Source organism: Acipenser ruthenus, chromosome 39, assembly GCF_902713425.1.
Source record: "Acipenser ruthenus chromosome 39, fAciRut3.2 maternal haplotype, whole genome shotgun sequence".
Classification (NCBI taxonomy): Eukaryota; Metazoa; Chordata; class Actinopteri; order Acipenseriformes; family Acipenseridae; genus Acipenser; species Acipenser ruthenus.
In genome coordinates, this window is record NC_081227.1 from 609311 (window position 1) to 634033 (window position 24723).

General features: G+C 42.2%; 1 protein-coding gene across 4 annotated transcripts in view; it reads right to left on the reverse strand.

The window, feature by feature from the left end:
- LOC117397185 (cell adhesion molecule 1-like) overlaps positions 1–24109 on the reverse strand; it is a 152706-nt gene extending 128597 nt beyond the window's left edge. For all 4 annotated transcript variants that reach the window (XM_059009513.1, XM_059009512.1, XM_059009511.1 and 1 more), the window contains exon 1: positions 23971–24109. In XM_059009513.1, coding sequence (XP_058865496.1) covers positions 23971–24049 — 79 coding nt within the window. In that variant the 5' untranslated portion in view covers positions 24050–24109. The remainder of the gene's footprint in view (positions 1–23970) is intronic.
- Between the last annotated feature and the right edge of the window lie 614 nt (positions 24110–24723).

The following is a 24723-nucleotide window of genomic DNA, read 5'->3' on the forward strand; positions in this document are numbered from 1 at the left end:
ACACCGGAGGAGCCGAATTCCACGTCCTTTGAAGCCGCCGTGTGCAACAGCAAACATTTAACCTGTGCAAGCCTCTGTGGTTCGGTCCTCTGTGCGCTCACAGTGTCAAGCTAGTCTCCACCGGTGCATTCCCAAGCATGACCTACCAAGGAAGTAAAATGCATTTGGATAAACTCAGCTTCTACTGGACGTCTGACCCAAGACTATATTATTATTATTATTATTATTTATTTCTTAGCAGACGCCCTTATCCAGGGCGACTTACAATTGTTACAAGATATCACATTATTTTTACATACAATTACATTATTTTTTTTACACATTATTTTTACATACAATTACCCATTTATACAGTTGGGTTTTTACTGGAGCAATCTAGGTAAAGTACCTTGCTCAAGGGTACAGCAGCAGTGTCCCCCACCGGGGATTGAACCCACGACCCTCCGGTCAAGAGTCCAGAGCCCTAACCACTACTCCACACTGCTGCCATGCTATCGATCTACTTGATTCTTGCTGTTAAACCAAGTATTCTCCGGAGGACCCAGGTGAGCTGTAATCCATTTCATTATGATCAGTTACCACCTGCTGTTGTGATTTGCAGCTCAGCCCATCCTGGTATTAGGAATCCTAACTTCACTTCACAGTATGTTGGCTCAGGAGTCTGAATCTAAATTCTGCCCGTGGTTTTGTTAAAGTATAACAGCAAAACACTTGTTCACAGTTGCCTTTTCAGCTCTGTAGCCATAAACAGATATAAAATGCATTATAAACACAGCAGTTATTTCATTATTATTTTTTCACATTTTACTGTAGAACTACATGTGAACTAAAAAGGTGGAATTGACAGATATTTTGGTATCTGCCTTTTCTTCAGTATAGGAAGCTGCAGTTCACTGAAGTACCGTACACGACCAAAAAAAAAAAAAATGTTGTAACCCAGATTTCAATTTGTTGCTTCTTTACTTCAGCAAAGCCATCTTTTAATAAAACAGACATTGTCCTGGTTGGAGATAACATACCACAATAAATTACAGCCCAGTGCTCCCAAGTAATCGCAGCATAGCCACAAGGTCAAGCCAGGTCTACCACATGAGGTATTGAAATAGTGCAGACATATTTCCTTTAGGACAGCCAGATGAAAATATCCTACTCACTTAGTAAGACTGCCTCACTTTTAAAAGCTACTGTACAATAAGCCCTGTTCAATCCCTGCTCAAAACCTCCCTTCAGTAGTACAGGGAGTCCCACTTTGACAGAACAACAGTCTTTACCTGGATTCCCAAGTCAGAGATCTACAGCACATCTAAAGTATTTCATTCCTGGACAGAGAATGGATCAAGAAAGCACGCTCCCAAGCCCATTCCCCAATTAAGAACACGCATTCCTGTCACCTCCCATATCTGCAGAAATATTTCAAAAGCCAGAAACAAAACGGGATTTAGTCTCTCTGTATTGCAGTTCAAAAGGGACGTTCTCCTCTGAGCACACAGCCTTCATTACACCATACACAGAAGTCCCACTGCGAGAGCAGATCAATGGGCTCCTGGTTTAGGTGAATAAACATTACTGTTTGCGTTGCAGAGTCCGACACACTTGGACCGGAGATGATAAATCATAGGGCTCTTGTGGTGGAGTAATTAAGACAGTTCATCGAAAGCAGGAAGGTACCTCGGTGACTCGTGCCCCAGTCGGGTGACCCCCCGACTCTCCCTACAGTGTTCATGCACCACTCGAACCCGGTCATGATGCTGCCCTCTCCACTTCTCTAGAGAATCAATGCATTTGTTATTAGAAAACTGTCTGGACAAGGGAGAGGGAGGGAGGGAGGGAGGGAGGGAGGATCTGCACTGATAATAAAGCCAGGTTTCAAATATCGTTCACTGAACTGCCTGCAGTGGGCTTTTAGTCCAGGTCAAGTTACCAAATAATGTTCAACAGTGGAGTATAGAGCCGCTTTAAAAGAAACAGTAACTGACAGCAATGCCAAACATTGCGTTAAACATTGCCAGTGCAAGAGGAAGCGTTTTAAATACAGGCCACTGTAAGCTACAGGAATGTTGCCTACGTACATCTACAGCTCTGGCCAAAGGTTTTGCATAATCACCCTACACCATGAGCTCATGCTGCTTCATAAAGGGGAATGAAAGCTGCTGAATAATGTTACCTTGTTAACATATTGAATTACACGCTGCTTTGGAGTTTTCCCATACATTAACGAAAACCTGACAAGACTTTTTGAAATCTAACATGAAATACTACACTACTATTATGGCTTCCGGTAGACTTTTGTGATATATATATATATATATATAATTTTTTTTATTGTGTCTCAATCCTAAAATTCTAAGTGATGCAAAACTTTTGGCCACAGCTGTAGGTGTACACAGACACACGCACACAGACACACCATGACTCAACTGTGGTACTGGCATGAGCAAGGTCAGTCTACACAAACCCACCATAGTGTATTTGGACAGGATGTGCACAGAACTACCCATTTCTCTTTTATTAAAAGTTACCTTATAATACCGCTTTAGGTAACATGCTGTGATCATTTACTTCATGACTCAATAGCCGCTGCACCTCCTCTTTTTAAAAAGCATTTTAAAAGAGAATTTAAGTGAGTAAGCCCAACATGCTCCAGGTGCAGCCTTCCTACAGCTATTCAACAAGTGTAATTACTGAGCTCAGTGGAGTGATTGTCATCTGTTGAGGGAGGGGAAGCTAATGTGTGCCTCTCAGTGTGAGAAAGTAAGCAAGCAAGCAAGCAAGCAACACCATAGATCAAAACCCATGGGATGTGACAAGGCAGGGAGCTCTAGAAAGTCCATTATCCCTGCAGTCTTCCCAGGCTCCTTGCAGTGGTTTTAAAAGTCTAAAAAAAAGGTCAGAATTCACACAAGACACCCAAATGCTGTCTCAGAGCGACTCCCCCCACACACCTCCCAGGAGGAAAACGAGTAACCGACAGAACAGAAATGCAAAGCATTCACAAACATCAGCATTCCCGCGTCCTGCTGTCCATCGTGGCAGTACTCCATGCAAATGTTTAACTGGGGAAAACTACAGGGCCGTTCACTGCAGCTCTTCATCCTCATATTTGTACTGGAACATAATGTACAATTCTCACTTTCACTGGCTTGGGTTTGAGGTAGCAGACTTTTCCACTTTTCAATCTGCCTGGTCATTTGGTTTGTGAATAAAGTGCTGGTTTTTTGCATCATATCCTGTGTGCCCTACACTGTAGAACTTCAGTAAAACACAGTCGAGCTTGCTATTTGATGGTCCAGTTAGTTTATGGCTGTGTGTCATTACAAACAGTTTGCATATCAAAAAACACCTTTAATTTAATCCGTTATAATCCCAATTGGGGGCAGCTTGTGTCCTCCTGACTATTTCAACCAGAACATCCCCAACTGTGCAAATTAATCAACTCTGAAGATCTCAGAACTCCAGGGCGGACCCTGTTGTTCGTTACTTTTTTGAAACATTAACAGTTTGATTCCTCCCGAAATAAAATGCACCTGGATCAATACGGCTGGTATGATTAGCAGGGATAAAAAAAAGAGAAGTAAAACATTACAACGCCCCTGAAGGAGCGGACAGAATAGAAAGGACAGCTGTTTGAAATGATGTATATAAGAAGTCCTGTACGAGAGACTGAGCTGACAATCAGGATCCTGCAGCAGAGACACACAGGCGTGCCGATGAATGTGAAGAGTGTTACTGGAGCAGGACTCCAGCTGTATGAACGAGACAGCATCGCCCATCAATAGGACAAGCAGATGGCAGCTCAGAGGGGAGGTCCTATTCAGAAGAGACGCTAAATACTTCAGAGTGTCAGGGCAGTGGATTTCTTTAGAAGTTAATCTCGCTGCCTAAATTAATGGCTAAGGGAGATCAACATCTGTCTTGAGCTGCTTTCGCTGGGACCCCATTACTCGCAGCCTGGCTGCAGCGTTTAAGTGACAGGCACTGGGAGGGCGGGCACCAGCCCAAATGAAATGATCAATGAAAGACTGTGTGTAGTAAACCCAGGTGGCAACGGGAGCGGGGGTGGGAGGTTATTCTGCTATTTTCTATTCCCTTCTTTGACCTGTGGCTTTTATGTTAACCAACGTCCTGGAAAGCGCACCATGACATCATCCTTGACTTAAGAGTTTACAGGCAGCATACAGTGATGTATCAAAGCCTCTGATCTGATGCACTGTTGTCAGGCAACAAAAACGCTTATTTGACTTTGCTCTAAACATCGCTTTCCAACTCCACTACCCTGTAGAGAAGTCAGAAAACAACGCAGGAGTCATGTTCTAATAAAATAAAGATGAACAGCATTTGACTTAGTCCAAACCTTAGCAGCACCAAGCAGGAGCCTACAGTAGCTCTGTATTTCCAAATATGTTTACCTGGTCGTCAGCTGAAACACACCAACCATTCTCTATTTATAACAGCAACAACAACAAGATCTGGAGAGTTCTCAATAGCAATCACAGTACAGGTTGCTGACGGCTTTATTGGGTTGGGAACCACGGCTTTCTGCCAGGCAGAGTCCCATTTCATATGGGAGCAAGCTCACAGGAAGCACGCTCAAACTAGGTCAACTGTGCAGTGGCATTCCATCCACGCTAAGCAAATTAAAAAGGTACTGTAGGAGGCAGAAATACAGTAGCAACCGTTGCTGCATTGGGTTACCTTGCTCTGCTGAGTTTTATAAATACAACACAGATTGGATTCCACACACAGGTCTCCATGTGGCACAACTTAAACAACTTCAGCAAGGAAATACGCTTGACTTGAGCTTTCCACGCAAATTCTACTGTACATTTGCATGCCCTTTGCTTCCGTCTCAATCCACTTGCACAGCCCCTCGCCAGGTTAACTGGAAACCAAACAAAGACACATTGAAGTTATGCTTGAGTACAGGACCAATTTTCCCACAGCATTCGGAAACTCTGCCAACAAACTCCTCAACGAGAGAAGGTGGGGTCAGTTGGCAGCTGCCTCCGTATTCGAGCCGTTGCGTTTCACTGTGGATTCCTTCCGGAACTTACCCATATCTGAAGGACCAGGATGGTTCTCACACACCTAGTGACAGCATTGTGGCAGGTGTTCAAAATGTAGTCTATTACACTGAACCCAAAGCCTCTACATGCATGAAAGAGAGGGACCGATACTGTTCGCGTCAGGAAAGGCGGAGGGCTGACACCAAAACTGAAATATATGCAGCAAGAAGGAAATACAAACAATCATATCTGAGGGATGTTTTGAGTCATTTCATCAGGTATTGTTGTTTCACACATTCTGACTCAAAACCCAGCTTCTGTTCATGTTATTATTATCATCACCCTCAACACCTCTTTAGAAAGCGTCTCCCTCATCCGGGGGATTTCGTTTCTAAAACTTTCCCTCTTCCAAAAAACACCACAGTATAAATAATTTATTGTCGTTGTCATGACGCTGCTCATAAATTCTAACCTCTGTTGCGCGTTCAAGGGAATCATAGCTGCTTGTGCTTTTGTAGTTTTTTTTTTTTGCAATAAAATACTTGGCAAACAGAAAGCGGGCTCATGACAGAGAACAATGTAATATTTGTCACGGTGGAGATGCCCCTTGACCTCCGTCAAGCCAAACTGTCATCAGTGAAGCGGTACATGAATGGAGCATTATTCCAAAAGGAAGACCTTCCAACACAGATTTAATTGGCTGCTCACAATGCCACGGTGTGTCCCAAGCTTTGGTTCCCATCTCTTGCTATTGTAATCTATTGTGGGCTTCCAAGTTGTTCCACAGAGCCTGTCTCATTCACCGTCAGACACGCAATTACCGCTACAGAATAATGAACCTAGGCCTAGTATCGTTACGTTCTTGTAAAAGGACATAGAAGGTGTTTGACTGGATCAAGTATGATTAACGAAGTGTTACAATATCTGGCTCCAAGATTTTAACAAGAGTACACACTTATAGTACAATAAAACGCCTGATTAATGTACTGACCTTTTTTTTTTTTTTTACACAACTTCACTTCAGCAAAAGAGCCCTCAGCTCATTATCAGCTTGCTTATCTTCTTAACAGCTTACATGCAATTCAGACACATGCAGAAAGAAGCACAACTGGTTTCTTCTCAGTGAATCTTCCACAGTGGCGAAGCACTAAAAAGCAACCCCCACAGGACCAGCTACAAAACAAACTCTTCCTGCAACTAATTAGTAGGTAAGATAGCTCTAATAAATATATGAGCTCTGCAGAGCTTTGTAAACAAGGCAGTGATTTCATGGAATGTCAATACACCTAGACCTCTTGAGCAGCAAACGTACTTGGCTCTCCTCCCTAGAGAGGCCTGGCCATACAGAACCATGAAATTATATAAGAACTGATTAAACAGCCAGGCCGCAGACAGAGCCAGACACAATCACCTCTTACTGGAACTGGAACTAAACCGCTCTCACAATGCAGAGATATTGTTGTGGGGCAACAGGAATGATGTCAGCTCCCACTTGCAGTGTAACCTGGGTAAAAATAAGATTTTTAGCTACTGTTTTTAGGCCGCTTTTTTGCCCTGTCTAAAGTTGTTTTATACTCAAAGTTGTCCTGTCTTTAAGGTGGGGAAATTGAGACCACTGAACTTCCTTTCAGTTGTGATCAAGAGACATTCGAACCCAAGACCTCAGAGGTAAAAGGCAAGTGAATGTTTCACCATACTGTGTGACTTTCATCAGCTACTCTATCTTTAAGGTTAGCCTGCAGGGGGAAAAAAAGGCATATTTGTGTAATTTCAGGTTTTTATGCACATCCAAAAAATAATAATAATAATAATAATAAAAAAGCATTAAAACGTTATTTCTTTTGCTAGAGATTCACGTCATACTACAGTATCAGGGCTGCTCATTAAGTGGTGAAATGGCTTTGTATACCTCTCCAACTTGCGCACAGTGCACAAAGAGTCGAGTTTATAAGCTTAAACGGAAGCACACTGGAAAAAAAAATAAAAGGTACTAATGTTTTTTTTTTTTGTTTTTTTTCTTCTGTTGCCTCACAGCTTGCTGTGGCACTCTGGTGCAGTTATAAAACCTTGCAGTGCCTCTTTTCCCTGAAACAGTACGAAGCAGTGCGCGCTTTCAAACCCCACAGGACGTCAAACCTTTGAACATGTGCTGTACGGTCACTCCTGCTGCGCGCCGGACAAATCCCAAAGACCCTCAGCTGCCCACCAGTGTCACAACGACAAGCTTCACCTTGTTTGCTTTAGGAGACTGAATAATGCAGCACATCCCCGCTCCACTCGCTGACCTCTTATTGCACTGTTGTGTTTTTTATTGTCAGAGCAGAGGATCTCAATCCCAGTTCACCTGCTCAAACAAAGCAGAGGAGTGGCAGTGAATCCTGCTTTATAGAAACCAGCGAGCACACACACACCACCTGACAAGCACTGCAGCTCACACAGGAAGCAAAGCACACACGATCAGACGTGTCCTGTTCCATCTTCGAGGCAGCGAACGAGAGCAAACAGCAGAAGCTTGCTCATTTCCATTGCACTGCATTCAGACAATGCACTTTGACCTCTGCTATCTTAAGCAAGCTGCGCACAAAACGTTGGTGGGCTGGATCGAAGAAAAAATTTAAATGCAGCTGTTTTTCGCCAACCTCACTGAAAAACTAATTCCAAATATATCATTAGATCTGCTTTACCGGATCAGAGCAATTTCCTTAAATGCACAAGTTAATGACCTTAATTGGCACGGCAGAACGTTAACACGCCTCTTATTTACCACATAAAGCTAAGAGAACTTGTATTCATACCCCCTACATCCTACCCTCCCCCAGTTCCATATTGGCTCATGCTTATCTGGTTTTGGACACAGCAGAGGACTTTACAGACACAGCCCACACCCTTGCAGATGGTTACAAGGAACAGGTTTATTTCAGTCGCATCACATCAAGCGAAGGCATCAATTCATAGATACGCACATGCGCTTTACACTTGAATTAGCACAGGCCAAGTCTCCTCCTGCAACCTGGAATAACAGGCACCACAACCAAGGGTTTGCAAGTCGAAGCGGGACCCAAAAGCAGGACAGGCTTGCACTTGCTTTTCCTTTTGAAACAGGGACAGTCATGTTTGCTACAAATCACCCGAGATCTGATCAAAGGCTTCACTAAGCAGAAACCTCAAGAAAGAATATTTGGTTTGCTTTGCCCACACTGCATCTTCTAGTTCACCCAGCAAAATAAACCTGCTGATCACTTAACATTGACCAGCACTGTCCCCAAGGCCGTGTGTCTTACACAGTAATGATATCCCTGAGGAGCATCCAACTCTTTCCTGCTTTAAATTATTATTATCACATCTGCAACACATGAGCCTGACAACGTGCAAATGAACTGGACAGTAAGGCTGTTCCCATCTACAGGGCCAATATACCACAGATATTTTAAACTGGCAACACTACAATAATGCAGTCAAGAATCAGAAAGTATGTCATAATTATCTGACATTTATTATGTAAATGGATTGGCTGACTACTTGGGGGGACCGACTATCTGAAGCCTACTGTAGTGTCGGGGCCTTGAAACACTGTTTCACCGGCACAAACAACAGCCTAAATACAAGCCATTTACTTTGTGCTTACAATACAAGAGCCAATGCTATTGGTCTTAATAGAGAAACTATGCCGGGGGGGGGTTATCTGCTCGGAAAGATGTTCCACCCTTAAGTACAATTAATAGATAACATTAATCCTTCGAATTCCTATTGCTATTCGTCCACAGCTATTGTCGTGTGTAATTAATAGTGCTGCTGCTGTGCCATTCTGCCAATTCCCGCATGACAGCACACTCTCTTTCACAGCCGGGATCTGAACGGCTTCTCTCCAGTGCTGGATAACAGAAGGGAGGAATTGCAATTAAGTACAGTGCTGCTCACCCTTTGCAAGATTAACCCTCTAAAGGGCTACCGTGGAGACAAGAGAATGCAGAGATTATAACAGCGTTCTGGAAAGGTTCAAATATGACATGAATACCAACATACTGGCACAGAAATGGCTTACCCTGGCTGCTCTGAACAGGAGTAAAGGAAATAAATGAACATGGCTTCCTCGCTATCAGGTGTGATTGGCTTGTGTTGAGTTTGTTGTCGTCGTGTCGCCATCGAAACAGAACCGTTTCCTAAACTGGACAACGTGCTGATGGCTCATCATGGGCTGGCTGACGGCAGGTTGACCAGCGTGGCCTCTCAGGATGAGCAGCCCAGCCTCGCCTCAGGATGAGCAGCCCAGCCTCGCCTCAGTGTGAATACAGAGAGCTAATGGACGTATTATTAAATGCTTGTTTATAGTGGATTATTAAATGCTTATTTATAGTGGATTATTGTTATTATTGGATTGGGCACTGGTTTTGATGGTTACAGAAATAAGGCTCTTATTGGAGCTGACAGGGCTGGTGATCTGCACAGCAAGGCTTCAGCAATCCTGCAGCTGGTATGGGCAGCATTGGGAGAAACCTTACCTGACCCAGAAACAAAGGAAGCATGGAACTTCTAGAACAATGCACATTAAGATTCTAACCATGCCTGGTGCTTCTGAATGGACAACTGCAAAGAATGTGGTGTTAGTGAGCTGAATCCATAAAGAAAACAAAAAAAAAACACACTCTCAGTACCAACAACGTAATAATAACAACTCTCAGGCACAAGGAAGTCAACACTTCACATGTTGAAATGGTGCAGCTGCACATTTCCAGCAAAACGCAGCTGTGTTAAGAGTTGCTTACAAGCAAATTAAAAGGCATGATAGGCTAATTGATTTTGCATGTAGTATACACACTTGCAAGCATTTTCAATTTCTATACTGAGCTTAACACCCTTTTTCAATTTTGTTTTAAGATTGGCATTGTGAAATGAATAGCTAGGGTAAACTGGCCAGCATTCACAGATAAGTCTTGCTAGGTTTCTGTTTTGAGACAGTCCATCTCTCTGCAGTATTGCAAAGTACCTGCACTGCACGAGTCACTCTCTTGGCATTTTAAAAAGCAGCCTTGCTCAGATTCCCAACCTTTCATACATGCCTAGAGAAACCCACCTATCGGTTTCACTCACAGTAAAATCCAGCAAAACAGCGAGCAGTTTAAAAAGCTTGCTCAGTATATATTATCTTTCACAACGTCTAGACGAAACCCACCAGGGCCCTGCCAGACCTGCTGGGTACCTGCTTTCCACTCAGGTACCGGAGTGCTGCTGGTGGCTAACTGCATATCCTGCGTTTCTATTTACACAGGAGCACGGGATCAATACGCAGTTTAAATCAGTTAACGGAGGGAAAGAATCGATTTTGTTGTGCAGGCCGGAACAGGTTTTGTATCCCTGTTGAAACTTCACGATCACCTCACAGGGAATGCTTTAAAATGTCGCGCCTCCAGTCCTTGGGCTGAGCATGTTTGAAGCTCTGGGAGTCTTCAAGCCCAGTACTGTGCACTGAAGTTTGTAATTGATTGAACCTGGTATCTGATTACTGCTGGGTTGGTTTTCCTCACTGTTTGTGTGCACAGTGTACACAAGGGGTTTATTGTAATGATCCCAGCACTGGCAGATATAAATACCTCTGCCTTTTAATGTTTTAAGATTTACTGACCGCCTCCTTACAACAATTCTCATTGGTAGAGCGCCTTTCATCACAAGGTTTTCAATCTTGATTTAAAAACCGTAAGAGTTTAGACAGAAGAAGACAGAGCATTCCAGAATTCAGGAGCTCTACAAGAAAAGGCCCTACACACCACTGAACACAATGAGATCCGTTGTTCAGAGGATCACACCAGACTCTAACATGCGTGCTGATGACAGCCAAGTGTTCCCTCTGATGTCTGAGGAACACTCTTGGAAATGAGCTGTGGAAAGGGTCTCTCCTGGTGTGAACACATTAAACACACAAGCAGGTAAATAAATGAGTTTACTCTGGGACGCAGGTATTTTTTATTTTTTTGCTATAAATAATCTTGCTGATATTTAAACATCACTTCAATGCTGTGAAGCAGTGTGAAAAACACCACCAGCCTTCTTAAAGAGCCTCCCTCTACTCAGAAGTTCGGAAGGCAGGGACTAGGTTTCCATTTCGCTGTGGCTATAACTGTGCCACGGACACCACAAGTATATCATTTACTCATTACCAGGTGCTTGCAGATCTATAAAACGCCAATAGTTCCACTTCGGTTCATGTGCAACCTTTCTCTGACAACTTAGAGCCGAGCACTTCTCTGATGTGCGTCTCACCAGCAACCATCTGCTGCAACCACACAACCAACTCTTGTGCATTATTTAGCAATTAACGGAAGCTCATTAAACTGTAGGGGATGTACATGTAATGAGGTACGATTTCTATTAAAAAGTACATTATTGTTGTAAATTATATGCTGCACCACATGGAGAACAGCGCAGATATTTTAGGACCGCGTGAAGCAGTGACCTATTAATGGGAAGTTAATTTTGAAAATGAATGAGTCATGGATTTCAGTGAGTCTCTCGAGGGAATTAGATCCATAAAGAACTAAGCTCATAATTCTAGCAAACTTTACCGACTGAATATTAATCCATTTCATCTTCAGGTATAAACCGTGTCCCCGTCTTTCTTGGTTATCAGCAAGTGGAAAGAACAGATTCATTTACACATTTGTTCCCTGAATGTGGACATTTCCAATCCATTCCAAGCGGCAGTCCAATTATTTTGCTAATCAATCCCAAGAAAAGTGATTTGTCCTGTCAGATCGATACTGCTGCTTGTTAGTAATATTGAAATGTCCTTGACCAAGGGAAAAACCAACAACATCGGTATGCTAATCCAATTTGGAGTTGCATTCAGCCTGTTTTTTTTTTTTCCTTTTTGCTGTATATCTTAAAGAATCGTAAAATCACAAACAAACAAACAGTTTGAGTCCTGTCGCCCGTTTTACCATAATAAGCCTAGTGTGTATTGAAGCAGCAACTCAATATTTCTCTTGCATGTCAGGAACCAAAAATGGCATTCAAAAGTGTTGCAATATTATTGTGTCTTATTCATATTCCCCCCCCATGCCAGACACTCATACCCCTTCCAAACCCTACAAATGATATTCTACCACTAAATTAAAAAAAAAAATAACTCATTAAATAAAATGCACAGTCCTTCTTTAAAGACCGTGGAGTTTGAAACACTAGAAGCAGTAATTGCTGGAGACATTATTTCAGCCTTGATTACAATCGGTTTCTTGTCACCTGCCTCTTCCAGTGTAATCTGTTTATTTTCAGAGGAAGCACTTCTTATGGGAACTATAGCAGTGATTGTGACAGTTCCTCATAGTTGGCCCAGATAGTCTACTCTAAGTATAAACTGCTTTAAGAGGCTTGGAAGTAGAAACTGTTTAAAAGAGGCTATAAAACAGAGAAGTCAGGGTCCATGTTTGCAGATTGCTTTCTATTCCTGAGAAACTGTCACAAGGATGGAAATACGGTTACACCACACAAAGCAGATCTATTCCACTTTTAAATGAAAAAATGCAATCATGCAAATTGGTTATAAACAGAGCTGTTTTCTTGTTAAACTATTGAAATCGCTGAAGTCTCTCCACACGTTTTGTTGCTGCTGCGGCTGCAGAACATAACGTTTTGCAAGCAGCTGGTTATTTTCTCTTATTAACCCCTTGCATCAAAGTCGACTTGTGTAAAAATGAATCGCTGACTGGCTGCCCTGCCGTGACTCTGACCGCTGTTTTTTTGCAACGGTTGAAATTTCAGCTCAGAAATCTGGTTTCCGGACTCATCAAAACCGCGCTGTCGATTCACGTTTCAAAACACTCAATTCAAAATGAGAAATAAAAAAAAAACTTAAAAAAAACTCTTCCCTCAACGTAGCTCCAGTTAAAGACTTTATTGGACTGTATTTAACAAGGGTAAAAGTGTTGTGAATTGGTTCCTAAAAACTTTCTTCAAGCAGATCCAATAGAAATGTCGCTTTCATTATTGGCACACGTTTTTTATACTTTCTGTAAAAGTCTGAAAAATGTCTACGAAGCAGCCTGTTAATTAAAACCAAAATAAGAAATGTGTTCAGCTGTTAGGCTCTGGCAATATGATGTCCAGATCTGCACAAACCCATATCGCATCTCACTTACCCTGGTCATGTACCCAAATAAATACTGGTACTGAGTGCGGAGGGTGCCAGGTCTGAATGCAACTCGTACTACAAACAGGGTTTTACAGACATCGCTTTATTTATTCACAGCAGTGTGGACTTTTTCATATAAAGGAAGTCCTGTTGAGGTTAACAAAATAAAAGAAAGAGAGACTTTGGCCAACGGCAGCAGCAGCAGTTCAAGATAAAATCATTACAGCTTCTTACAACTGTGCATCCGGCTACAGTATTCAGAACTAAATCAGCTATTTAAGCTTAGGAAGGCTGTCCTGTACAACTGTGCATCCGGCTACAGTATTCAGAACTAAATCAGCTATTTAAGCTTAGGAAGGCTGTCCTGTACAAGGTTTAAAAATGAAAAAAACCCTTAAATCAAACCCTGTCAAAAAGACAAAGTCATCCCTAGGGGCTGTACAATGTAAAAGTCTAAACGTTTCTGAGTGGCAGGCGTTGCATGGCTCAGTACTGTGAAAGACCTATCTTGAGAACATGCACATGCCCTGTTCTTTGACCTGGATCCATGCACCCAGTTATGGAATTTCGTTTTGGTATTTTAACACTCAGAACCCCGAGTGTGCTGCTTTCACAGCTCCCGAGGGTTCTCTGCGGGTCTGTGTTTGTCTGAACCATACTGTACAGTGGTAATGATGTTAAGACCTACAGTATACTTTAGACACAGAAATTGGATCATTTCTCAGAGACCTACGCGCCACAGGACCAAGCTTCAGTGCCACTGGCTCTCTCTTCTCAAACACATTACAAGACCTGTTTTTTGCCCTTGATGCTTTACAGCAACCATTAACATGAAATGCAGAAAAGACACTGGAGCAGACCAGTTAAAAAGAAAACAAAACAAAGCAAAACCACAACCATTTGACTACAGGATGTTACTTGAAGGGCATCGCTGTTTCAGTGCTCTCAATGACCCAACGTCATTGTGAAGAGACAAAAAGTCAAATCTAATTACTAATGATTCAATTATAAACAAAACACATGTGTCTGCATGTTAACTCTGACTACCCATCTCAAAAGAAGCCCTTATTCATGTGAACAAAAGGAAACCATCAAAAGAGGCCACACAAACCTTCCAGCATGTTCACTGACTTCATATTACAAGAAGTCCTTTACAAGAAGTGACTGCTAAATTTGTCCGGGAGCATGCAGAACATCTGCGGTATCACGAAATGTGCTTCATCCCAGTTCTTGTTTTAATGAGAATGGACTCTGTGTAAAGCATTCAGCAGCAGATTCACTAAAGTACAGTCCAGACCATTCCAAGGAAGTCGCTTACACAAAATACACAAAATTACACAAAACCTGCTGCTTTACAACGCTGTAACAGGCCAACTTGCTAAACTCATAATCCCGTAATACCGGTAAAATGCAAGAAGGTCTGATGGCAGCTTGCTGTGCTATGTAATACTTCCCAGGCAGCAGAGCCAGCATTATACAGGGGCTGCAGGAACCCCTGGGAATGGGGCTCAGGTACTGTGTGTGCACCGTGTTGTTTTATGAAGCTGTCTTGTAATGTGACCTCAGCCATTTAAAGCTGCTCTGAATTTGTATCTCTTTGTTCTAATAAAATCCCCACGAGAATGAGAATCTCTAGTTAAATAAGGCCCGGGGACTGTATGCAATCTCACAAGTTATCCTTCTTAAAAAAAAAAAAATTATAGCCCTATACTGTATCATTTTGTTCAGAGATATCAAAAAGCATTATCTAGAATCTATTCAGATTTAACAACGAATGGCCTGGGTACCACAAACAGGCCAACAAACAAATACTGTACAACCACTCCCTCGTTTTGCCGGGGGCATCAGGGTCTAAAGAATCCATTCTCAACACTGGAGGCTTGTTGCTAGGGAGCTGACGTCACTGCCCTGCGACTTTTGCTAGTGCGTTGCTACCACACGTGAACACCTCGCTGGCTAAAACAGAAACCGCCTCAGCAAGTAGATATTTAATTTGCTTTGTGTTACTGTGCAATGTGTGTGTGTGACAACAGTACGATAGTAATGCTTTGTTTTTAATTGTTTGGTATATTTTTGTTTGTGATGTGCAGTACAAAATACAAATGAACAGTAATTAAGAGAAATTGCCTTTATCTATATATACATTGATACGGTTCATGCATTATATATCGCAGTTTTAAAGTCAAGCTACATTATTGGGCTGTGTGGATGGAACTTCATCCTCGATCACTCCAAGCTGAAAGCTTGGGGTCTCGTTCCACTCAAGCCTTTGCTTTGACACCCCCGCTTTCACTGGATGTGCTTCAGATATAGTTCAGCTAACAGGAAAGTACTTCGGTACAGTAGTTAATTCACATCAATCTGCAGTACTTGGCTGAAATCTAAACCGCATCACAGCAGCTCTCCGAGATGGAGGTTCAATGCAAAAGACAATGAAGTGTGTGACCTGGGCTGCAGAACAGTTGTTCACACGTTACTTAATTACCTGTTCATTTCAACCAGTGCAAAATATGAACAGGGACATAGAAGCACCGCAAAGACCTGCATGGGAGACGGCTTTTATCATCTGAATGTGTTCTGTAGGGAGAACAACAACAACAAGGCTTGTGTCTCAGATTTCAATTCCCCAGTTCATTAACCTCCCTCCGCATAGCTCTCTACACCTCTGGCTAATAAGATGGTTTCTAATTTCCTTTTAATGTGGAGGTATATTCATGCAATGACTAACCGGCTGTTTACATGTAAATAAACTGAGTGCTGCATATACTGATACTGTGGGGTTGCAAACCTACCATATGCACACATTCATGAATAGATTAAATAAGGACTAATGCAATCATAGTTTAATTTGCTTCAAATTAAACTTTGTTTTCTTAAATAGCATTTGACACAATTAAGGAAAATACTATTGCTTATATATATATATATATATATATATATATATATATATATATATATATATATAGACACACACACACACACACACACACACACGCCTATGTGACAGAATAAGGCTGGATCCTCAGCAACACCATGTATTGCACTGTGTGGGAGCCATGCTGTTTGAGGTGCCTCCTTTTGATGTTGGCTTGGTTCATTCTCAACAAATGCCACCACATAAGAGCTTTACAATCTTGCTTGGGATCTGTCCCAGCCCCCACCCATCCCGACATATTAAAACTGCTTTAGAGACTGCTGTTTGAGGCAGACACTTGAGATTGTCTTGTACACATGTCTGTATTCACATCACACTACAGTGCAATAGAAACCCCCTTGGAAGAGAGTTCGTTTTGCTGGTTCACTCGATCTTGCTTTTTCAATGAAACAATCCAACGGAACTCCTCTAGTTCAAACTCAGACCCCCACAGGAAGTGGTTTCAGTTTGCATCGACTGAAAGAGCTCTTGTGCTAAGAGAACCAGGTTTGTTTACGTGCTTTGAAAAACAAACTGAACCAAAAAGACCAAAAAATAAAAAAAAAAATAACCTGGTTCAAACACAAATGTTTTGTTCTCGTAACATTTTGTTTTATTCTTACACTTCTGCAACACATTGCTTCAATTATTAGTATGTCCTGGTTATTTAAAATGACAAAACATGCAATGCATTTAATACAGAAGAAAGCATAAATAAGTGCTTGCTGTACGTTTTGTTGTTCTCATTTTGCCCTGTCAAAATGAGATTCGCCTTAAAAGTTCCTAAACTTTTGGAACCCCATTCTTCACTATTGCATGTTTTTGTTAATATTTTAAGGAGTCACAAAGCAGCGATTCAGACAGCAAACTGTCTTGTGCCTTCAGGCCTATTTGGGAGCCCTGTAAGCAAACTAAACAAACAAACTCACAAGTGTCTGATATTTCAGCACACATGAGTGATTCATTCATGTGCTGAGAGACCCTCTGTCTGTCCTCTAGCTCAACAAAAGGCCCTCCTTAATAAATGCAGCCCCCCAAAAAATTCTGTGACCTGCTTAAATTGCAGCTTAAGGGTAAAAAAAAAAAAACAGAAAAAACAAATTGGTCTTTGTTGCAGAAATCACTGGAGAAAGAATTTTTACATGTCAGAATTTTCAAATTGGCAATGTGGTATGAACTTGGTTAACCCAAGCCTGGAGTGTCATTTATTAAGACAGGGGTAATCATGAACAAAAGAGTCATGAATACAAGGCTTTGTCCAGGGACCCCGGCTACACCCTCCCCCCCCATTGCAAACTTCTACAGGATTAATCAATGGCTCTCTTGTCTGAGCATAAAGTTTCACACACATATTCAAGTAATATCGTACAGGAGCCTGGAAAGATTGCTTCCATTTTTTTGTTCACTCTACTATTTTTCAACAAAACGATGCATTAGTTCAAATATGACTGTATAAATGTTGGCATGGCAACCACCCAGTGGTTCCTCCCACAGTTTACCTCAATGAAGCCCAACTACAATAGCTAGCGAGCACTCTTGTTTCTTGGGCTACTGGCGTTGATGTCACAGAACAAAAATGCCTTTCACTGCAGACAGGGAAGGAATTCTACTTGGAATCGGTGATGGATCACGCTTGCATTTCCCCCAACATCAAACTTCTCCCATAGTTTCGGTAGGATTTCTCTCCACAGGGTCCGATGTGGTACTGAACTCAATGTATTCGAATGGAAATATGTACATGGAGAATGCCAGCCTTGGCTTGTGAGCCACAAATTTCCAAAAACACAAATTACAAGAACAAATTAAGCTACCAATTTTGAAAGACTGCATTATTGTAAGGGTACCGACCGGAAAACTAATTACTTCTTAATAAGTTTCACCTACAATGGACATTGAAACCCGTTCAGGAGGATAAATGGGGTTAACGTATTCCATAATGTATGGAAGACAACTTTGAAAAGCAGGGCCAGTAAAGCCTAAACAAATCGCAGTAACGAAATGGTTAACATGTAGAGCCTGCTGTATGTGATGGCAGGAACACCTAGCGTAATGCACTGTGCAGCAACCAGAGGTGCTGGCAGCTGCAAACATAGCCCTGTGCGCACAGCACAGCACCTTGCAGGTGTAAGAAAAGGAAACTGGAGTAAACGTGAAAATCAACTCCCTCTGCAACCAACGCAAAGAAGAATTACAGCCATTCCATTCAATGTGCTTCCTCACAAGGTGTTTGTCCTCTCAATAGCACATCCCAGGCATCGCATCTTAGAAATGGATTACCCTTAACTGCTATTAAAATTAACGTGCTCAGAGGAGTTCTGCGTTATTCTGCCAGCCTCTAAGTATAACACCAGGGCACATCGGAACGTGGTACCCGTAGAGCCTGGGGATGCCCTGTATAATACACAGAACACACACACACACACACAGAGACTCCTACTATTTCTATACCACCTATACTACCTCTAACAATGCAGAGAAACAGAAGACTGACGAGTGACAGAAGACATAAGCAGTGCCCAGCTGGTTGCCTTTAATTAAAAAAAATGTCAACTCTAGCAGCAGTTACTATATGCTAAAGAAATGAGCTGATGTTTTGATTTGATTTACTCATCTAACAGGTGAAACTCTGCTCAGCTGGCTGCTGTTCCTACCTGGGTTTCCTTCCCATAAGCCAGCCTTGGAGTAATGAAAAACCATTTAGCTTTGGAAGGCCCACGGACGGACGGAACACTGGTTTCCCCACAGGTCGTGATCTAATAATTGGCAGTACAAATCTGGAAGCGAGTCAGCTCCAGACATCCCTCCTTGTTTCAGTCTGCAGGCATGTTAATGATAAAGCGAGCGCTTGATCAATATTGGGAAGCTGGTGGAATCCAGCACTAATCCATCAGGAGAACTCCAGAGTGGATTAGCAGAGCTCAGCAGAGCTGCCAGATATTAACCCCCCCAGCTGAGCCTCAGTATAACCGAGTCCCTGGTTAAGAGTTTGTAAATGAGGAGTAATGGGCTGACTTTGGAAAGACCGTCTTACAGCAACATGTAAAGCAGTTTGAACAACAGGGCCGACTGCACTCCAGCAATATGTGGGTCAAGGAATCATTACAATGGAGACGGTTCAGTGATTTAAATAGAGGGAGGAGAATTGAAGAAGAGGTTTTTTTTTGTTTTGTTTTTGTTTTTCAGTCATGTTTTTTCACTTCTAAGTTGCCACACGCAAGTACTTCGGAAATGTTAACAGGCTTACAGTGAACTTCGGCATCACCCAATTGCCTTTGGCAAAATTACGATGTCAAGGAAATCAAAGACATATGCTAGGGGGGGAATAAAAAACAACACAGGGAATGAAATAAGACTCGCACTGCATAGCAACACCCCTTTAAACAACACAGGGAATGAAATAAGACTCCCACTGCATAGCAACACCCCTTTAAACAACACAGGGAAGGAAATAAGACTCGCACTGCATAGCAACACCCCTTTAAACAACACAGGGAAGGAAATAAGACTCCCACTGCATAGCAACATCCCTTTAAACAACACAGGGAAGGAAATAAGACTCCCACTGCACAGCAACACCCCTTTAAACAACACAGGGAAGGAAATAAGACTCGCACTGCATAGCAACATCCCTTTAAACAACACAGGGAAGGAAATGAGACTCCCACTGCACAGCAACATCCCTTTAAACAACACAGGGAAGGAAATAAGACTCCCACTGCATAGCAACATCATTTTCCATTAAAAAACAAAAAAGGTGCTTGACTTTGTTGTTGTTTAGAAATGAAAACGTATCACGTACAAAGTTACTTTATAACCTTGCCTGTAGCTTTTTTAAATCGGCCAATAGGCACTTAACGTTTACCAGTGGCAATAAATGGTCTTTTGTTGTTGATTTTAAAATGGCCACTGGCTAGGAATTGATTGATTTAACCAAAAGAAGAAAAAAAACACTGTTAACACCCTCAGAATCTCCTGCATCGCTGCAGATCAAAACACTACACTGTGCTCTCTGACGTTTACGGTACTGCTACTCTGCTGATGTGACAGGGGGAACAAATCCTTTAAAAGACAGGTGACACATTCAGTGACATCACAAAGAAACCGATGAGGGGGTCACGATGTATACAGGGACAGGAACTGAAGAAGTGGTCAGTTCCTCAACCTCTTCCAAATGCACCAGGGCGTTGTCTAAAGATTAGTGCTTGAAACTCTGCAGAGGCTTACCGGGTCGTAGATGTGTGCAGGGAGACCCTGCCGTGGGTGATTCTAGTGCTGCTTGCGCTGCACAAGCACCAGCAAAACACCAAACGAATACTTGTTTGGATGCAAACCTCTTACGAGAGATAGATCTATCTTAAAAAACGTTTTCACCCGACTCCTTTTCACATTGACCCCTTATTTACAAACCGCTGAACCTCATCCTTTGTAATCATGGAGGTTAGGTTCCCATTAAGTGGAGGGAACACAAAGCCACTTTGTGTATTGGAACTTTGTTTCAAGAGATTAGGTTTCAGGTCACTGCACGGCACTCCAGGGGAGACTTGGGGTTTGATACAGCCAAGCTGCCTCAAACTAGGTCTCCTGGAACCAGGTTTCAAGCCACCATTTCTGAAAACTAGTTTTAGGTTCCCGGTTTGTGTACGAAAAGCTCCACTGTGATAGACTTGGTGCAATACAATTAAATGCATAAACATCACTCAAGACAAGCACGTAAATTGCTGTGCCAAAACAGTCCAAAACGCATTTCCCAAACTGTTCAAATATTTCATGTTTATTGACCCAGAAATAATGCTTCTGTTCAGCTGATTTATGTAATGAAACATTCTGCATTTCCTGAACATCTCTGCTCCACAGTTAACAGAAATCTGCACAGAAATAGAAGCTCTGCCATTAACCATTCCCCCCATGGGATCGTTTATAAAGAAAGCACTTGTTATCAGCTTTTGAAGAAAATGTGTCTCCAAATAAGATACAGTGACCCCAAATCGCTTCCATTTCCACTATTAGGCAAGGAAAAAATAGCTTATAAGTTATATGCAAATTGCAAAGAGGTCTGTGTAAATAATCTATTCAGAAAACAAAAAGCTTCACCTAGTGCATGGATTACATTTGCTGCTGCCAGTCTTGTCCTGCCACAAGCATGGAAAATTAATAAGGTTTTCATTTTGCTATATCAAAACACAGACAAAGCCCTTATCACACCAAACAGCATAAACTGGAACCAACTAAACTTAAAAACACACACACACACACACACACACACACACACACACATACCACCCAAACTGTGCTGGAACACAGTACCCACAACCTGTAAATGGACCAGGCTGCTTTGGTCTAGGCTATTTAATTATATTAATAAGAGGAGTGAAAAGGGGCATGCAGACATCGTATTAGAGCGCTGCGTTTTAAAAGCTCTCAACGAACAAAGGAGCTCAGGGGGTCTTTAACCCACGTGGTTTTCAATGTATTGTCTTGAGTAACAGGTGGTTTTAACATGCAGACCTCGTCTTTAAGATCAAATAAGCCAGGGTCTCTGGTAGCACAAGGGCTCCGGGAACAAAAATAACTTGCACGATCGTCTTAAAAAAAAAAAAAAAAAATCAAAGTGAGCTGAAGGACTGGGAGCTACAGGAGACCGGGGTTCAAATCTCAGCGTACTGAACTGCTGCATGCAACTTTCAGAAGGTGGGGGGGTGGGGAGGTGGTGAAAGATTTATCAGATACACGCTAAAAAAAAGAATTAAAGTGTGTGAGTCCTAACAAGTTTGTTTGTTGTGGGAGTGATTTCGCAAGCTGAATCACTCCTCGCAGTTTTAGGAACAGTCAAACAAATGCGTCTCGCCACGTGGCTTGAAAGCAGGCTCCCATACTGCGGAGAGGCTGTTTAATTTCCTTGCAACGGCTTTGCATATAAGGAACCGACACACAGTCAAACGGTGTGTTCTGGGTTATTGCATGAATGCCCTGGTCCTGTCAGTTGCTGCCGCTGAGCCTTTCGCAATGCTTCTCTCCTGCTTCCAGTCCTATACCGCAGCTCAGCCATTTCCTTCGCATATTAGCGCCGCTGGGTAACCTAACAGAGCGTCGGTTTTCCTATTACAATGTGCCATTAATTTTACAAACAAGCGTTGCATTGGCTCACCCAGATATATATTGGTGTCAGCCTGTTGATGGGACAGACTTTGTCAGATGTCTAGCGGGGCGATGAATCAAACTTCATTTTATGTAGCTGTTCCAAAACTACTGTGTGCTTAAAAAAAAAAAGAATGCAAGACGCTTAATGTACACTTAAAATCTCCGCGGGTCATTTTAATTCTTGAAACGTTGACTCGTGGATTATTTTTTTACGCACTTGTTGTTGTTGTTGTGTATTTCTACAAGTTGATGCTTGTAGAAATAAATCAAACGGAGAGCTCCGTAATGAATGGGCTTGATCTGTCACTCGTGCGTTTTCATGCCGTTTCTGTTCAAACTCAAAGCAAACACTGCCACCTTCGTTCCTAACGCTGCTACAGACCGGACTTCCACACAGCAACTGAAACACACTGACTGAAATCCGCTAGGATGAAATGCATGCACCATTTCGAGAAATAATAACATTGATATACAATTACAAAAAAAAAAAAAAAAAAAGAGAGAGTCAAACTTCATTTAAAAAAAAAAAAGTGTAAATACACTTCTGCATTTATCGTACTCAATCGAACATGATGCATTATTTCCATCTCCGGGATTTTTTATATTATAACGATAAAGAAAGATTTTGAACAAAATGCATTCTCCGTGCAACCCTTGTGTGCATTTTAAACAATATAAAGTGTGTACTGACTGTATCGCTGTCAGTACTTCTATGACAGGCATCCTATTTCAAAATCATCCAGGGTAAACAGCACGAACCCATCTCTTAAACTAATTACATGCACAGGTCGCCTCATACCACAGCCCTGCAATTACACGCATTCCCGATATTTTGCGGCAATGAGATTAAAAAGAGAGCAAATAAAAATAAACCAAATTAAATCTATGTTTACTTGAAAACCCCGCTGACAGCTGCAAAACATGCACGCCCTGACTTCTTGCATCGTCCTTTCATCAAATGCCGACACTGCGCGTTTTTGCAGGGCAGGTACAATCAATCGCAAATAAAGTCTAGAACACATTTAAGAAAAAGCATTTGGGTCAAAACAATTGCCCCGCTGCAGTAAAATGGCTATTTTGTTATTTTCTGCAGGACTTATTAAATACCAACCTTCCAGCCCGCCAAATCACTGCTCACGAAAACAGAAGGGTCACTGTTTTTTTTATGATTTCTCCTCCGACAACTCAAGAACAACCATGCAAAAGCATCAACACAGCTATCTTATTTTTCTACGAGCAAAACCTACTCAGTTAATGCAGCCTGGCTTCTCTACGGACAGCCTACACACAGCCACACCACCGACACAGGGTTTTGCCAAGAAGACAGGACATTTAAAACACTGCTTAAAGTGCGGTTATTTTAAAATATAAACCAAACTAAGAAGTTGAAAGCACGCATTCGCGTTGCAAGTAAACTTCTTTTAAGCAAAGACTGGTACAGCTGCGTGGACACACACAGTGTAGCTGGACTCGGGTGGGGGAGTAAGCCGCGACACAGCACAGAGTCCACGCAGGCTTGTTTTCTCTCCAGACCAGCACAGCGATTCAGCTGAACAACATCCCCATGTCGCACGTCGCTTTGATTAACTTCTGGACTTAATTCTGTTTATCTGTTTGGTTGCAAACGCATCGGACTCTGCTGCTGGTTTAATCAGAGTCGCTTCTCGTGTCCTCCCCCCATTCCCATCCCAATACTTTTTTGCAATCCGTCCACCCCCCCACAGCACACACACACTTGCTTTTTCACCGCCGCCTCCAGCTTGTTTTTTTATTCCCCAAAGCGCAAGTCCTACCTTTACCAAGAAGAAAAGCCGCGGAAACCAAGAAAAACAAGATAGAAGAACAGAGAGATCCGCTGCCCGTGATCGCCATGTTGGACACCTGCTTCAAACTGGCGGCGCTGCTTCACCTAGCCTGACAACGGGCAGAGATAATGAGATGCGGAGTGGGCGGGGACCTGCATATATTATGTTAATGCCGCGGACGTGGTACAGTTTGTGGGCTGAATGTGAGTCAGTCTGTTCCAGAGTGGAGGCGTGTTTAACGGGGGGGGGGGGGAGGACAGTAGAATCAATAGTGAAAGAAGGTGAGCAACAGGTACTGTTATTTTTCATCCTAATAATCTATGCCCCTATGTCGATTTTTTTTTTACTGCGTATGAGCTCTAGTATAGGTTATATTCTGAACTGTATTCTACACCCTTACTTGATGTTTATACAAAATACCATTTGATTTATAAACACCATGAAGGTGGTTAATGCGTACAGCCTCTTCCTATAAAGACAAACACGAAGTACGGGGATTCCTCATGTTTCTTGTTTTACTTCCTCAATTATAAACATAGCTTTGATGCGTATAGCCTCATATATCACCGCCTTCGGTATTTACATTCATGTAATATTAATTTACAATATAGATAGATAGATAGATAGATAGATAGATAGATAGAGCCATGTATTTTCCTTGGGGTGTCTGGCTGGCTCACACAGTGAGACAGTCGCAGGAAGATGCCATGCACTTCCTAGATCCTAGACGTATAGTTTTTA